The sequence below is a fragment of the Cotesia typhae genome, unplaced genomic scaffold (genome assembly GCF_013202065.1).
Source record: "Cotesia typhae breed Kobodo isofemale line unplaced genomic scaffold, CoteBio_Ctyphae contig_23, whole genome shotgun sequence".
Lineage (NCBI taxonomy): Eukaryota > Metazoa > Arthropoda > Insecta > Hymenoptera > Braconidae > Cotesia > Cotesia typhae.
The window spans coordinates 3150352-3167033 of NW_027423729.1; the positions used below are offsets into that span (position 1 = coordinate 3150352).

Below are 16682 nucleotides of genomic sequence, written 5' to 3' on the forward strand. Positions count from 1 at the left end.
CCGCCCTTAGTCCCTTGATTGGCTTACATTGTTGATGCTTAACTGTTTCATGCACCACTGACCGATCTGCGACTGCAAGAGACCGGAGTAGCACAGAGGGATATCGTTGGACGATAGGGGTAACATTTCATACCCTAAGGGATGTCACTAAGTTACCAGCCAAGATTTTGTCACTCGTCCGGGCTTCGATGTAATGGATAATACACGGCACCCCCATTCTCGTTCCCATCCCCCTCCTCGATTGCTCTAACTCATTGTCATCACAACTTTTTACGCATCAGATCATTTTGTATTATCAATTACGCCGACCCGTGATCGATGTGCTTTTATTCATGGCACAGAATAAAATAGAATAAAATATGCAATTTTTTATCCGTAAAAAAATTTCATATATAGTCTAAAAAGTTCATATATAATTTTTAAAATGCCCACCAAGCCTGATATGACTTTATAAGTAAATTTATAATTTTTCGATAAGTTAGTGTTGAAAATTTTCGACAGGTGGCGCATGATTGCTAAATCGTCTCATAATACAAGATAGTTAATTTCAAGGTATTAATTTTAATTAAAAAATTTATTTCTTTACTCTCCTAAGAAGCTGATCTGACATGAATTTTCAGTTACCAAAAAAATCGAATTTTAAACCGATTTTTTTTTTTTTTTAATATAACATTTCAGCTTATGTGCACAAAAAAATTGTAAAATTATTTTATTCTAACATATATACCGGATATGGCTGTATCAAAAAAAATTTTTCATGGGTATAAAGTTTTTATACATAAGATCAGTCGTAAATTACGCGATGATTTAAAACTCAATCATAAGGGATGTGAACCCATCATAAATGTCTTCGTTTCGGAGATTTACGACACGTTTACCAACAATTAACTCGCTATCGAACCTGTTGTCTTCATTATCACATATAATTATTTGATTTTATGCTTTATGTTCTTTCATCAAAGTAATTCGAGCTACTGAACTCGTTATTTGTTTGCCAGTGGTTCATTTTTGTTGACGTATTTTATTTCTATAGTTTATGGTTTGATTTATGATTTTCATTAGCAAGTTGTAAATTATTATTAAAGCTGGTCGAGAGATTTTAGTAGGAAGAAGCTACTCAATTGTAATGGGAGATAACTACTGGAATTTTTTTATTTTAATGTTTTTTAACTTAATCAAAAACTATTCATTTTATTAATTAAAGCTTTAAATTAATAAAAAAAAATTATTCTTGTACCAATTAACTATTTTAATAAAATTAAAAACAATGATCAGATGTCTGTTAAGTTCAGTATTATGTTTCTTTGGTTGAACAAGAATTTTCAAGCCTGAATTTAAACTTACAGTACTTAAAATATTTTAAACCTTTTGAAAAACATTTATAGTCCCTAAACCCTAGTTGTGACAAAGAAAAGATAAACTGAATTTATAAGATTATGCTATTTGTCAATTTTTCTGACATAAAGTATAGCTTTGAAAAATTGACCAAATATGATTTGCACAATAGTGAATTGTACATGCACATAAAGAAATATCCTGAACGTTTCAAGTATATATTAAAATGATTTTGAATGGACCAAGGGTGGAAAAATTAAACGATTCGCGGGTCTCCGTTTTCTTTGGCTCGAAAAACGAATCAATTTCTAAGCCGTGTAGATGCAGTAGTGTGCTTCTATAGAGCCTGTAAACCAATTTCAGGCAATTTCGCGTCAAGAATAGCCTCTTGAACGATAAATTGACCTCCTACATACACACATATACCCATATATATAGTATACCCGCAAAGAACCGTCGACCGTCGACCGTTCAGTTCAATTGATCGACAATCGACACCGTCAATATCTATCACTCTATTGAGTCCGCGTGGACGTTGAGTACTGCAAAATAATTTAATATACCACACAAAATAGTAAATAGTGGTATAAAATTTCCTTCTTTTCTATTCTATTTTATTTCCTTTTGGACTACTTAACTTGTTATTGTAAATTGACGAAGAAAAAAAAAAAAAAAAAAAAACTTATGAAAATCCTGCGGGAATTGACTAGGACGGCGATTTTATCTGGTTTTATTTCGGAGCACTATCGTAAAGTCCAAAGTGGAAATTAGCGAGTCCCCGAGTCCCTCGAGGCAACGATCTTCCTCTAGTACAACAACTTTGCCAACAAAACCCACCGAGTAACAACGAGTTGATATTACGCGGTCCCTTTTCAATGTTCCGGCTTCTTGAAGTGTCAAATTCGATAAAACACACCACCACCGCTTCAATCTACTCTCTACTCTCTTCTACTTTATATACTCATTCGTATTTGTATTTTTGTAATAAGGATTCTATTCTCATCCTTTTATTATTATCATTATTTATTTATTCAACGTGTAATAATTTTCAGGACAAAAATAAAAAACTAATTATTAATTATAATTATAACCAAAATTAATGAAATAAATTTTATTATAAATAAAGGATAAAGAAAATAGTCTTTGATAAAAGTCATACGTGTATTACTTGATATGGCGTATTGTGGGCGGTGAAACCGAGTGTGAAATTATGCTCGTCGACAGGGCTTCCAGGTATAGCCCGCGGAGCGAAGTTAAGCGTCAATAGCATGCGCGAGGTTATACACCTGGCATGATATCGATTCCAGAGTTGCAGGTGAGTCTCTTTTACACCAACTATACTCTTAGAGCAGAGGTACAAGCTAGCTCTCTGACTTGATTACTTTTTTCATTCCCTTTCAATAAATAAAATACATATCACATACCCACAAGGTATATGTAGATGGTATGTAATATGCAAGGCTATGAATATGTGAAAGATCAGAGAAAGCTGAACGGTAAGTAAAAAATAATTGTAACGAGAAACTTTGTAGCCTTTGCAATCCTGAGATTTATGTATGTAATTTTTTTTTTTGACATGTTTAACGATTCAGTTTGTTTATTTAATATTTTATTAAAAGTATTATATTCCATTGAAAATATTAAAAATATATTGCCGGACAATACACGTGTCCTCATTTCTGTAACAATGCAAACATACACGCATATATATATATATATATATATATATATATATATATATATATATATATATATATATATATACGATAGATTTTTATCAAGGTGAATGCATTTACGCGGCGAAAATAACGGCAGAAAAAAAATGCATGTGTGTTACATAAATGTGTCGGTGTGAGGAGATAAAAAAATGCCAGATAGTAACATCATCCAATGTAATGTTGGTAAGTAATTATACTGGCTATCTTTTATATCGAGGCTCCGATTAATTTCACGTTTTAACGTACATCGCGATCACGTGATCCCCTGAAAGATCCTTTATGTTTTAGTTAAATATTTTACTAACGTGTTTTTAACTTTTTTTAAGCGAGTGTCTTTTATCCACTAGATTGTAAAGTGAGTTGAATTTTTTTATGAATTTTCGTAATTTTTCACGAAATTCCATAATTTCAAATGTATTAGTAAATTTTAAGCCTGAGCAAAATCATCATAACTTTAATAAATTAAAGTTTTGATAGAAAATGTCGAATTAGCTTTCGGACAGGCACTAACACCCTCAACAGTATTCATAAATGTCAAAATGGTGTCAAAAACTAAAACCAACCATAGAATAAAAGCAGATATAATTTGTAGGCGGCAAAAAATCTATTCATTAATTCTTAAGATGACGAAATAAATTCACGACTGTGGATATAAATTTCGAAAGGATTTCCTTGCTGTCACGAAATAATTGTACGTCGTTTCCTCGGTATAATTAAGGTCGACGACATTTCAACTGTTAGCTTTACTGTGGTTTATACGATAACCCTCTATGAATAAATGCCTTATAAGTATATTTATAATGCCTATATATTCACATTAAGACTAAGTCTTACCTAAAAAAATTTATATTTTTCTTCGACTTAGATAGAAAAAAAAATTATGTATCTTTTTTAAAAATGTTTATTAAATTTTTCGATTTTCATTATGCGATTGTTATGTACAAGGTTAAAAATACACGATGATTATACTCTGAAGATGACTAAGTCGTTCCCGACTTGTGCATCAGCACCAAAAATTTTAATAAGCACGTCTCGGATACATCTATTGTAAGCCGAATAAAAGAAAAATAAATAATGATATAATATAATAATAACAAAAGGTATTTTTGATCGTGAAATGATTAATAATTAATAAAAAATTTGCTCGCCGTATAATTCAAATTAAAACAATTAAACCATTTAATTAACACTAGGAATAATAAATAATAAATAATAAAATGAAAACAATAAATAATTTCAATTTAATAATAAATTCCCGGCAAATACGCCATTAAATATGACAATAATAAATTGGATTATAATTTACAAGAAGTCACGGTCATTCGTCGATTTTCGCGCGGTAACGAGATGAGTCGAGGGTTGAAATAAAAATAATAAAATATAACTCGGTATATATATAGGTATGAAGATTCATTTTTAACTTTTTATTTGTATTTATTATTATTCTCTCCTCTCTCAGCAGAAGCTCTCATCATCATCAGCATCATCATTATCATTATCATTATCATCATCATCATCATCATCATCATCATCATCGACTCCCTCTCCGTCCGGCAATTATTTAGTAATTGAATGCAAAGAAGCTGAGAGTCATCGTTTAAATTATCATTCCACCGGAGACTCTACAACATATATATCTTGTCCGTCAGCTTTGTACACTTATTGTTTATCGACTAGTGACAGGGACAATGGTAAAATATTAAATTTAGATAAAAAATATATTATAAATCCACCGACACAGTCTCTCATTTATCAAATTGTCACTTTTGTGCTACTGCTACTGTGTAAAATTTTTTACTTTATTTACTTAGTTATTATTATTATCATTACTTTTTTTTTAATTTTTATTATTTATATTATGATAAAATTTTTTAAAGAGAAATTTGACCTTATAAAAAATTTTCAAGACTTGGAGACAAAAAATATGTAATTTCTTAAAATTTCTACGAAGAATTAAAATAATCAATATTTTCGTGATAAAATTAAGAAAGTATCTATTAATTATTACAATTATTATTGCTAATTATTTGCGTGCATGTGGTGAAAATAAAAATAATAATAACTTGATTTCAGGGCTGATCGATTGTTAACAGCGATCACTATCCACCTAATAATAAATAACTCGGAACATGACTCCATGATTTTTGACAAGTTAATCACGCCTTAACTAATCCGCCTCTTCATACATATACATATATATATATATATATATATATATATATATATATATATATATATATATATATATATATATTAATATATGTTGATCAAAAGATCTAAAATAAAAATATTTTAGAAACCCAAAATGATCTAAGAACTTTTACACACATGTATAATATATATGTGTAGAAAATATCGGTATAAATTTTATCAAGAATCGGCACCTATGGTGCGGTTCATTTGGTCTTTAACATGAATATATACAAAATGAACATACTTATGTAAATGTTACGCTCAAAACATCATCTTGTCAAATATATATTAATATACATATATATGTGTGTGTATATATATAAATATAGGCAGCCAAGTCTTGTGTTTTAATATACACATAATGTACTTGACGCCATATTTTTTAAAAGTTATTTTTTTGTTTCATTTCTTAGACGATGACTTGACGAATATTAAATAACGAAGGGTGAGCCTTACTCTTACTATTGCAACAACCTATAAATGTTAAGATTACCGCTTTATTTTCATCAAACACGAAACGATTCAATCTTACAAGTATTTTATTTATAAGACCCGAGAAAAAAGTTTTACAATATTTATTATTATTGGAATTTTAAATAATGTTCATTGACTCTGTGACTCTATTGATTTTTTAATTATCAATAAATCATAAAAAAATAAAATCACTGATTGAAAGTGGTTGAGTAAAAATAAAACAACAATAGTTGTATTATGAAATCCTTTTAAAATGAGATCCTCTTAGATTTAAATTTAACATTAGACTTTTCTGTTTGTATTTGGACTTGTAGACAAACGTGTATGCGTTAAAAGGAGAACCGGATTAATCCGAATGCTAATCCTGTAGGCAAAGTATACTCAATATGTACGCGTATATCTATATCTATATCTATCTATATAAAGTTGTTTTTATAGTAAGGGTGAATTCGAGATAGTGGAGCGATTGAAAAAGCGTAAAAAATCAAGGGACAGGTCAGCATCTCTTGTATGCTGCCTTATAGTGACTGGTATGGTGACACTTGTTTAGTATGTTTGCACACTCGTTTGATCTCGCCTACAAATCCTACGTACAATCTTATCAATTTAAATTTTATATTTGTTCAATATTTATATTCATATTTGAATACACACTCACTTATTCAATATGAATAAAATACGTATTATAGATCTTGTTCTGTGTTTATTGCACGCCTAAAAAAAAACTGTATCTCATTCTCGATATAATTATTTATATCATTGCAATGAAATATTTTACATCAATATATATATATATATATATATATATATATATATATTTTACTATTAAAAAATTTGATACCGCGATTAATTTTTGATTAAAAAAAATTAAATAAGAAAATAAGCCAAAGTAAACACTTAAAACTTGAATAATGCTCATTTCATCACCCAGATTTTATATTGCAGCCAATAAATCTCGAAAGCTAAACTCTAAATAAACTTTCATTAAATTCAATTATCCAGGCAACTGATAATAATAATTAAGCGAGATTAAGGAGAGAAAAAATCAATTTCTTAGGAACTTTTTGACACCGGTCATTAACTAGATAATAATAATAAAATACACATATATTGTGGTTAAAAAAGTAATTTAGAGAATGTAGAATCGTGTAAAAGTTGTTTCACGTTTTAAATTAACAAAATAAAACTAAAAAAAAAAAAAATCCTAAGAATGGTGAAGAGATAAGAGATGAGGATCATTAGTTCAGGACAATACTGTTTTGACGGAGTCTAACAAAAGACAGGGTCCAGTCCTTCAGACCAGACAAATCACCAACACCAAGTGGATTTCATCTACTATAAATATAGTAGTGTCCATTCTCTCCTTTTTTTTTCGCTCCCTTTCTCTCTTTTTTTATTTTTTAGATTTTATTTTTGAACAAATCATCACAGTGGCTACTCTCGTTCAACATGCCGGTGCTTTTGTGAAACAGCTAATTACTGACTCTTTGAATTTTTCATGTCCACGCTTTATAATACTTATATTCACGTTTTTTTAATAATACAGAAATTCAAAAATTATTTTTTTAAATTAACAATTTTTTAAGTTTAAAATTTTCTTGAATAATAATAATAATAATAATAATAATAATAATAATAATAATAATAATAATAACAATAATAACTTTGATTCAAAACATGGATTTGATTAGCATTAAAAAATAAAAGAATCAATTTAACGTCGAGATTAAATGATGATTGATACATCAGAGTGCTCGCAAGAAGCTATTAACCGAAAGTGATCTGAAACGGTTCGGTTTCTTATATAAAGATTTCATTTTTTTCTCGGATTAGAATTATTATCATGAATCGGTCGTACGATCGTGACATGATTGTTGGTTACACGTGTAGAGTGTATGAAACAAGTTACATATACAGATACTCATAAGCATTAATTTATCTGAACTATATATGTATATATGTACATGTATAATAAAACTTGTTATGTTTAAATCCGTAACGTTTCCTACCTCGGTACACCACCGTGGCTAATTGACACGCTAGACACGCGGAAGGGTATTGCGTCGCATCACCGCAGTAATCTAGAAACATACTCTTCAACTTCTACATTATACTTTGTAATCGCAATCACTAGTCTCAGTATAGAGGCTATAGACTCTAAAGTGTATTAAATAATAAAATATAAATTCTTCTTATGAAATACCGTTGCGTGTAAGTGTAACCCTCGGAGCATAAAGTAGAAGTATGTTTAGCTTTTTTGACCCTTAAGAGCCGATTCGAATGGTGGATGATTCCACAACAGGGTGGCAACAATTGCCGATCGTAAATGTGGATACTTGCACACATCTAGAAAACTCAAGAACCCACACACGATTCAAATACACAACACAACAACTCTTTAGCTCTGGAAACTTGAAATCTATTTTGATCGAACAGATGTAACTTGGCTAGGCGTGAGACAACCAAACTAAAAGAGAATTAAATGTGAAAAAGAACGAGAAAGAGAGACCTCAACATCCAACATCCAGTCTAGAGCTCTAGAACGCGTGCAGATCGATCGTCAGATGTCTACCCGACCCTCTTCAATCTGCAGTCAATTGTTTCCAGCTAAACTGTTTGCCTTTCAGTCGGCACCCTTTTTCGCAGACGTATATTTGCCCTTGCGTTAAAATCCGTCCACCCCCCTCCCGCCTCCGATACACCCTAAACTATTTTAAAATTACTATTGTATTTTTCTGTAATAGTTATAGTAATATTATTATTTATTGTAAATAACATTCATTGCTAATCGCTTTTTCATAAGACTATCAAATTCAATGCAGGTAAGGAGTGATTATTTTATTTGATCGAGGTGAGTATCAGAACTTGTGATAAATTACTAAAACTCTAATTAATGAGTCGCTAGTGAAGTAAACGATCATGTCATTAGATATGTCAGTACAACGTGTTACGTGTTTTTTATGCATGTGGAATAAGTCAATCGTGAAGTGACGGAATTTTGTAAATAAATTTGTTCATTCGTAAGAATGATTATTATCGTAATTTAATTTTTGCTGATGTCAAATTTTATTGCAGTGTAAATAAAATAAAATAAATTGCAGGCTAGATAAAAAAAAGTAATTTGTTTCAAAAGAAAATTTTCGATTTATTGAAATCATTTTTAATAATTTTAAAGTCGTTAATCAAATAAAAATTTTTTCTACTTAATTCACAACATTAAAATTCTTTAAAATAATTTTATTGATCAAAAAATTCAGAATCAAATTAATTTTTTATCATTGTAATGATCATTTTTATCATTCATCAACTATAATTAAAAATTCAAAATCGAAAATAACGAATTTTTTTTAAGCATATACACATTCACTTTTGACTTTAAAATTTAAATTAAAACATCATTAATCATTTAAACATGAATCCTCATAGACAATGTACAACATATTTTTCTAATAATTTAACGGCTCACATAAAACAATCGAGTATCATCGATCAAGCCTTAAGCCGAGCAACAAGAACCTTCAAATACCCAAATAAATTTGCTAAATCATCGTAGGATCGTTTGTTCACTATAATATAGACGTAAAAATCTCCAGCCAAATTGAGCTCGATGTAATAATAAAAAGGTACTATCTATTAAATCAAATACAAAGAACAAACCTTTCTACATGTACAAATATAAATATAATAATAATCTGATCAATTCGGTTAGTATAGGTACAATGACCGTAGTATCAATTTCAGTAACGTAAACCTTCAGACATATCAAGCATCATCGCAAGAATTCTTCAGTGAATTGAAAGCATTTTTTTCATCATCCCAATACTTATAATAAATAAAATAAAATAAAATAAAGCAACGTCTACATCTCCATCTCTGTTTTTTTCTTCTCTCTATTGGCTCTTTTTGTTAATATAAGGCCGCTAAACCGTCCCGTGGTCAGATTGTCAGCCGCTTAATTAACCGTGAAACAGCCTTTGGGGTAGCTGGACACCATAGACGACGAGAAACCACATGGGACATTTGATACACCCGCACCAGCAGTAATATCCTACTATACCTATACCTACATCCAAACTAACAACACGTCTCTAAAACAGTGAGGATGCCCTCGATTCGATTCGAGCTCCGTGTTATGTCGAGTACAAGGTATCTGGAAAGAAACTCTTCTTCTACTTCTTATACTCATTCTTGGCTCCTTTATTTATTTTCCTTTATTCCCTATAACTGGATATTCAATACCCTGGAATTCAATATCACAGGTGGCACAGTCTGTTAAATATTCGAAGAAATCCCTACAGCATCTCCATCATCCTCATCGAATAATCGACAACAATTACAGATATTACTCGAGATATCCAAATAAATTAGACACTGCCTAGCTCCCAGCCAGTGGAAACCGAGAAGGATCCTTATTAATCGTTATTGTAACGTAATCGGCGGACAACAGTTCGTAATATGTTGTTACTTGTACTTACATATGTATATATATACATTTATATATATCTCGATAATCGGCGGTGTCGGATACTTTGAGTATCGATTGACCTTTAACTCCACGGGATAACGAGCAAACTCATACTCAATCAGCGATTTATCTCTTTGACTTTCGCCGCGTTGTTTTTCTTATTGTCAATTATCAATGAATGCGCGGATTCGGAGGTTATATGTTGATGATCAAATATTTTATGGTTGTAAGTTGTTGATAAAACCGAAAAGAAATTATTTTATTGGAATTTTACTCTTGCTAAGCGATAATTATAATTCACAATATAACTGAGTTGTTTAAAATATCTATCAATAATTTTCGGAGTTATGGTATTTTTATATCATTTAAAATATCATTAAAAATGTCTTAAACATGATTCAGAATGAGTCAAAAAAAAAAAATTATTTTTTTGGTATTTTGAAGAAGCTTTTGACTGAATTAAGAATATTACACTCTGAAAGGATAGCAAAATTATCGTTAATTTTGTAGAAAAATATTTTTTTATGAAAAATTTTATTCTATTTCACGGAAATAATATACTATTAATTGAAAATGTCCCAAGATTACCGTCGATCAATAGTAATCTAAAGAAAATATCTTTTCGTGTAATTGAAAAAAAATTACGATGTCAACATTGTAAGTTTCATATAAAAAATTACACTTCCTAATAAAAAGGTTATTTTTTAATAATTGCAAATTAGATATTTTTTTACTAATATCAATCAAATAATTAATTAATTAATGTCTTGTAAGCAGCAATATGAGCTAGGGTTGCATACCGATGATAATTTCTAATTAGTGAAAGGATAAAATGATCCAAATAAGACAAGATGTAATGATGAACTTCAATGTACTGGATCAACAAATTAGTTCATTTCGTAATGTGTTGTGGTGTGAATAAAGGGCGAGAAGCTTCCCAAACAAATCAAACATAACGGTTAGGATCGACAGCTTTAACCCCTCTCTCCTTTTATATTACGCGTTAATTAGTCACTATAAAAAGAGAAAAATAATGATCATCAGCAACAGGACAGTAGTCCATGTGGATATGTCACTATGAGACTAATTATTTTTCTATTGAGGGTAAAAATATCCTGTCTGGAACAGCTCTTGGTAAATTCGCAATTAAAAGCAAGTGTGGTGGCTAGAAATATGTATGTGTGTATGCTCGTGTTCATACATACAAATAAATTCAAGTGAAGTTTAAGAATATTGTAAAGAATTTATTTTTAAGTGAATAAAAATGAAATTTTAATTAGCATTAAAATAAAATAATAGCGAATAAAGGAAAAAAATATTTGAGAATTTGATTCTAAGTTGGAAACCGGTATAACACAGCAATAATTCATCAGACACTCGCCGGCACGAATTTTTATACTGTTATTGTTATTATATTCTTGTTTTTAGTGTGCAGAGCCAGAAGAGCTGTAGCGCTGGAGCAGGTGTTATGGAATAAAGTCTGGTCACTAATGATCCTTAGACATCCAACGTGAAATTAATCATCGTCTTTGTCTTTTGGATATACGTGGCCCGCAGGTTATTTCTAACACCCGAGACTTCAGGTCATTGTCTTGTGAGGATTCTCACTTTTTTGTGGCGCTCAAGTTTTGAAATTTAGAGTAGTCTTTAGGCTTTTATCTTGTATCATCTTGGAAAAGAAAAAAGCAGGATAGAGATAGTAAAAATATTGAACCAAAAATGATCTGTTGAAAATTTTGTGTGCTAAAGGAATATTTTGGTTGTGCTACTTATTTCATCTTTGATTAAAGACAAAAATTATCACTGTGAAGAACTTCAATAATTTAGTTAAGTAATTATTTTAAAAATAATATAAATTTTTGAAATATTGTGGATTAAGTTAAGGAAATTCAACGACCAGGATTGATATGACGGAGACTTGTAAAAGTATAGAAGATGTAGAGTCAGAGACGGAAGATATGAAATATGAAATATGGGATGAGACCAGAAAAGATTTTAGTGTTAGTGCTTTGCTGCCGGAGATAGATTGGTGTATGGATGGTATAGAGCGTAGTATATAAATGTGCAATATGTGCTGTATAGATAGATGAAGAATATATAGGAAGATTGCTCCGGGGCTTTCGGGGCTGAGCATATTGAATAACTCGCTCGCTGGACCGCGAAAATATACTCTCTTTTTCGTACTCTGGTTATAAGAATATACAGATATACAGATATAAATTGCACTCGGGATTTTATATACTCGTGTGTCCATATCGTAACTCCTATCCTCGGCGCTCAATCCATACCCAAGGACTTTATCCTCTATACATTGCTAAGTACTGTGAATATATTTTCATTTACTAACTTCGACAATGGATCTTTTTATTGAGTACATGACCAGTTTTTATTTAAATCAATGTTTTGGTTTTTAAATTTAATTTGTTTTCATTATGACATTAATTATAATAATAATAATGAATATTAATTATGATTATTACAATATTAATTTTTTTTTAATTACAATATTTCTGAAATATTAAAAATTTGAACGGTATTATTGTATAGAAGTTATATAAATTATAATTTTAGTTCAATGTTATAAGAAGTTTTTAAAATTTTAATTTATGGTGAATTTTTTTAAATTTACTTGTGAATTAAAAAAAAATTTTATTGCACCAGAAACACTAAATTGAAAAAAAGAAAAATCAAATATTTAAAAAAAATTCTACTCGTGATAAATTTATAGAATTGGAAAATTATTCAAAATAAAAATCAATTACTATATTAATAAATATTTCTAACCTAGACATACTTGTTTATTATTTCCTAAAAAAAAAAAAAAAAAAAAAAAAAAACATCTAAAATTATTTAAAAATAAAAATCCGACTAAAACACAATTGAAAGTTATTTTAATACCATTTATATTACCCGAAATTTTCAGAAAGCCTTTATATCCACCAAACTATTTCATTAGTAAAAGATTTAAATAATCTCGGCTTAAAAATTCAGTGTAACATAAAAACTAACTCTCGTTATCATTTTCATTTCCCGAAATTTTCCTACTATATATTAGCATATATTTTTTCAACAGAGATCGAAACTGAAATTCAAGCAATAATTTATTATAGTATCGACGGACAATGATTGCTTTTGTAATAATCCTTCAAGCCAATGCATAGTAACTATTAATTCATTAATTTTCCCAGTATTGTAGCTTGTAGCTGATACGAACTAGGGCGTACTTGTTCAAGTAATGTGTACTTCATACCTCAATTGCAGTGAGAGTTAGAGATACTTCAGGACATAGATACCTTCTACCTCATGTTACCTGTACCAGAAGGATATAGATACCTCTTGACCTGAACAATTGGCAATTCTATTTGGGGAATGTAAGTAATGGTTTAAGACTCTTATATTTATGAAAGTTTGCCTGGGAAATTCCAGGCATAAATCACTGGCAGGGAAATTCCGGTGCGCCCAGCAAAAGGACAACAATAATATAATATAATGCTAGTACTTCTAATTATGCTGACTATTACTATTATGTTGTATCATATGCTATTCTAGACTTAGAAGCTTTCAAAAACCGGCAGTGTTGAAAATCTTTTGTCACTGACAAATAATTGAATAATGACTAAAATAGTGTCAAATTACAAAGCCACCTGTACCGGGAACCATTGAAGTAATCAAGAAAACAATGCACGCTCTTTCAATAATGTATAAAATAATATATATTTATTTCAATCTAAAAGAAATTAAACCAGAAGCAACAAAAGACGAGAATTAAATGAAAATTTAAAAACAATTAATTAAAAACTATTTTTCAGTGGTTATTTTATAAAAAACGAGGTTAAGACACATTTCCGGGCTGGTTTATGATAACCATAGAAAGCGCCGAAATTGAATTTTAAAGATACATAATTTGAAAATCGAGAGAACTCGCCGTCGGCAGCGACCCTCCGTCGGCGAGTTAAATGAAATTACACCACCCTCGTCCTTTTATCTCCACTTTCTCTACTAGTACTCGTAGTTTTCACATCACTAGGACATCACATAGGGGACTGAGAAACTTACTGCTGGTATGAACCGTATTCTCTAATGTGTACAACAATCTCTGCGCCCAAAATACTATATACTCTATATAATACATGTACTTGTTTGTTAAGGATAACACGCCACAACTTAGCCAGCATATTCGCTTCGTATCTAATCGGAGAACATTTATTTTGTTTGAGGGACAAACCGCTAAATCATTCGTAATTGTTATTTTATTTTCATTGTTGTCTACGATAAATACTACCAAAAGTTTTTTTTAATATACAATTTTTTTAGAAATTCGAAACGATTGAAATTTTATTTAATGTCACAATTTTGAAATAATTTTTTTTAAAGCCATAAAAAAAAAAAATTGTTTGATTACAAGAAGCGCAAAAAATTTTGCAGCAATGTTTTATTGAATTTCATTCGACAATGAAATAAAATTAAACAAACACTTTTTGATAAAAAATCAAGCACAAAAAAATTTCTTTAATTCTTAATTCTCTAATTTAAAAAACACTTTTTTAAAAAATAAAAAAAAAAGAAAAGAAAACATACCTATTTTTAGCAGCAGCAGCGCGATCTCTTTGCCGTCGGTTTTTGAACCAATTCCCGACCTGGGTCGGCGTAAGCCCCGTCGCAGCGGCTAACTCTCTTTTTTTCCCAGGATTAGGATACGGATCCTGAAGATACCACTCTCTTAACAAAGATCTAGTCCTCTCCTTAAAACAATGAGTCTTTTGCTCTCCGTCCCAGATGGTCCTGGGCAAAGGAAATTTTTTCCTCACCCTATACTTGTCCACGGGACCAAGTGGTCTTCCGCGCAACTTTTCCGCCTCCGCGTAGTGAGCTTCCAGCCACATCGCCTGGAGCTTTCCATGGGAATCTTTGGTAAATTTATGTCTCTCCAATATCGAGTACAGCTCCCTATAATGCCCCGAGTGGTACGCGACAATAGCACGTGCTCTCAGCACCGCTTCGTTTTCATTGAGCTCTTGGATGTTGGGATGGGCGACAGGTAAGCTCCAGAGGAATCTTGCCAGTCGCTCAATATCGCCACTTTCTTCCAGGGTTTCGCAAACAGTCGCCACCTGGGTAACTGTGAAGGACAATGTGGGCAACGCGAACATCGGGGCTGGGACTATCGGGCCATTAGTATTGCTCACTGCGGATCCAGTTCCAGCTGGTGCTACTGCTGACATCTTGCGATGGTACGGGTGATAGCCAACTTTATACATTCAAGATCACTTTTTTAGTTACGATAGTTCTTAATTTACACAAAATCAAACTATTTTTTCCTCCCGTTTTCGTTATCATATTGATCAGGCTCTCACCACTTTTATTGAGTCAGTCATTTTGACTTTTTATCAACATTTACACAACACTTTTCCAAAATTTGTCTTTAAATCCAAAGTTGTCAAAACATATTTTCTTTTTTTCACTTAAATCCAAACCGATAAAACTTTATTTATTTTTGACCAACTATCAGACATCAGCTATAAGGCATTCTGACGTTTGATTCCAACAAACAACTGGTGTAAATCACAACAAACTAATTGATAACTCAAATTAAAAAAAAAAAAACCGATGTTGATGTTCCTTTTGGAAGCGAATGATCAAATAGTCAAATGTGTTCGAATTGGTGATGACAAAAATAGGTTCGGTTGTTTTGGTAGGCAGGATATGATATGAAGTCAGGTAAACTATCTCTTCGGGAAGCTAAGCAGCAGACCTACTGTTGCCTCGATCGTATCGAATAGCAAACTGGTTTCATTTACAACCCGGCATCTCGGGCTCAGCCCTGCCCCACATGATACGTTTGTCCGTCCCGATGTACCCAGACTCCTATACTCCTATATCTCACACTCGTTCCTCTATCCTCTATCCCCTACCCCCTGTCCGCTGTCTATCTATCTATCTACCTACCTACATAGGTCGCGTTGCAGTGAGCATACACACTACTCTATACTTTCCGCACTACCAGCAATAGAAAGGAAAGGAAAGGAACTACCAGGAGTGGGATTCACCCCCACGTTCGAGACACCTGGCTTTGCGTTTTAGAGTAAACGAGGGGATCTCCGGGCAGCCAATCAGGAGGCCACGCCCAGAGAACTCAACCCGATTGGCCGGATCCCATCCTCGTCGTCATGGCAACTATTCTTCCTGTACACTCCTGGCTACCGTTCGGTATTGTGCGAGTTTAATTATCCCCACACTGGGAATAAAGCTCCCGGTATTATCCCGGAGTAGAGGTTTCTCTGTTGTGTTGTTGCTTGTTAGTATGCTCTATTTATATTGGTGTTGCTCCATGTTGTATGTCCAACGCTGTAGCTCCAACTCTCGCCAATTTATATATACAATATGTGATGCGAGTTGCTGACGGGTTAAATATGGTGCAGTCAGCAGTCACCATCACTGAGTACGCTGATAATGCTGCCGAAGGTGTTCATGTCCTTATGTGTTACTCTTTGCACTCT

At 31.5% G+C, this 16682-nt stretch overlaps 1 protein-coding gene across 1 annotated transcript in view; it reads right to left on the minus strand.

Moving 5' to 3' along the window:
* Window positions 1–16320, minus strand: part of Optix (optix) — a 28229-nt gene extending 11909 nt beyond the window's left edge. The window contains exon 1 of the mRNA XM_074238971.1: window positions 14764–16320. Within this exon, the coding sequence (XP_074095072.1) occupies window positions 14764–15443 (680 nt within the window). The 5' untranslated portion in view covers window positions 15444–16320. The remainder of the gene's footprint in view (window positions 1–14763) is intronic.
* Between the last annotated feature and the right edge of the window lie 362 nt (window positions 16321–16682).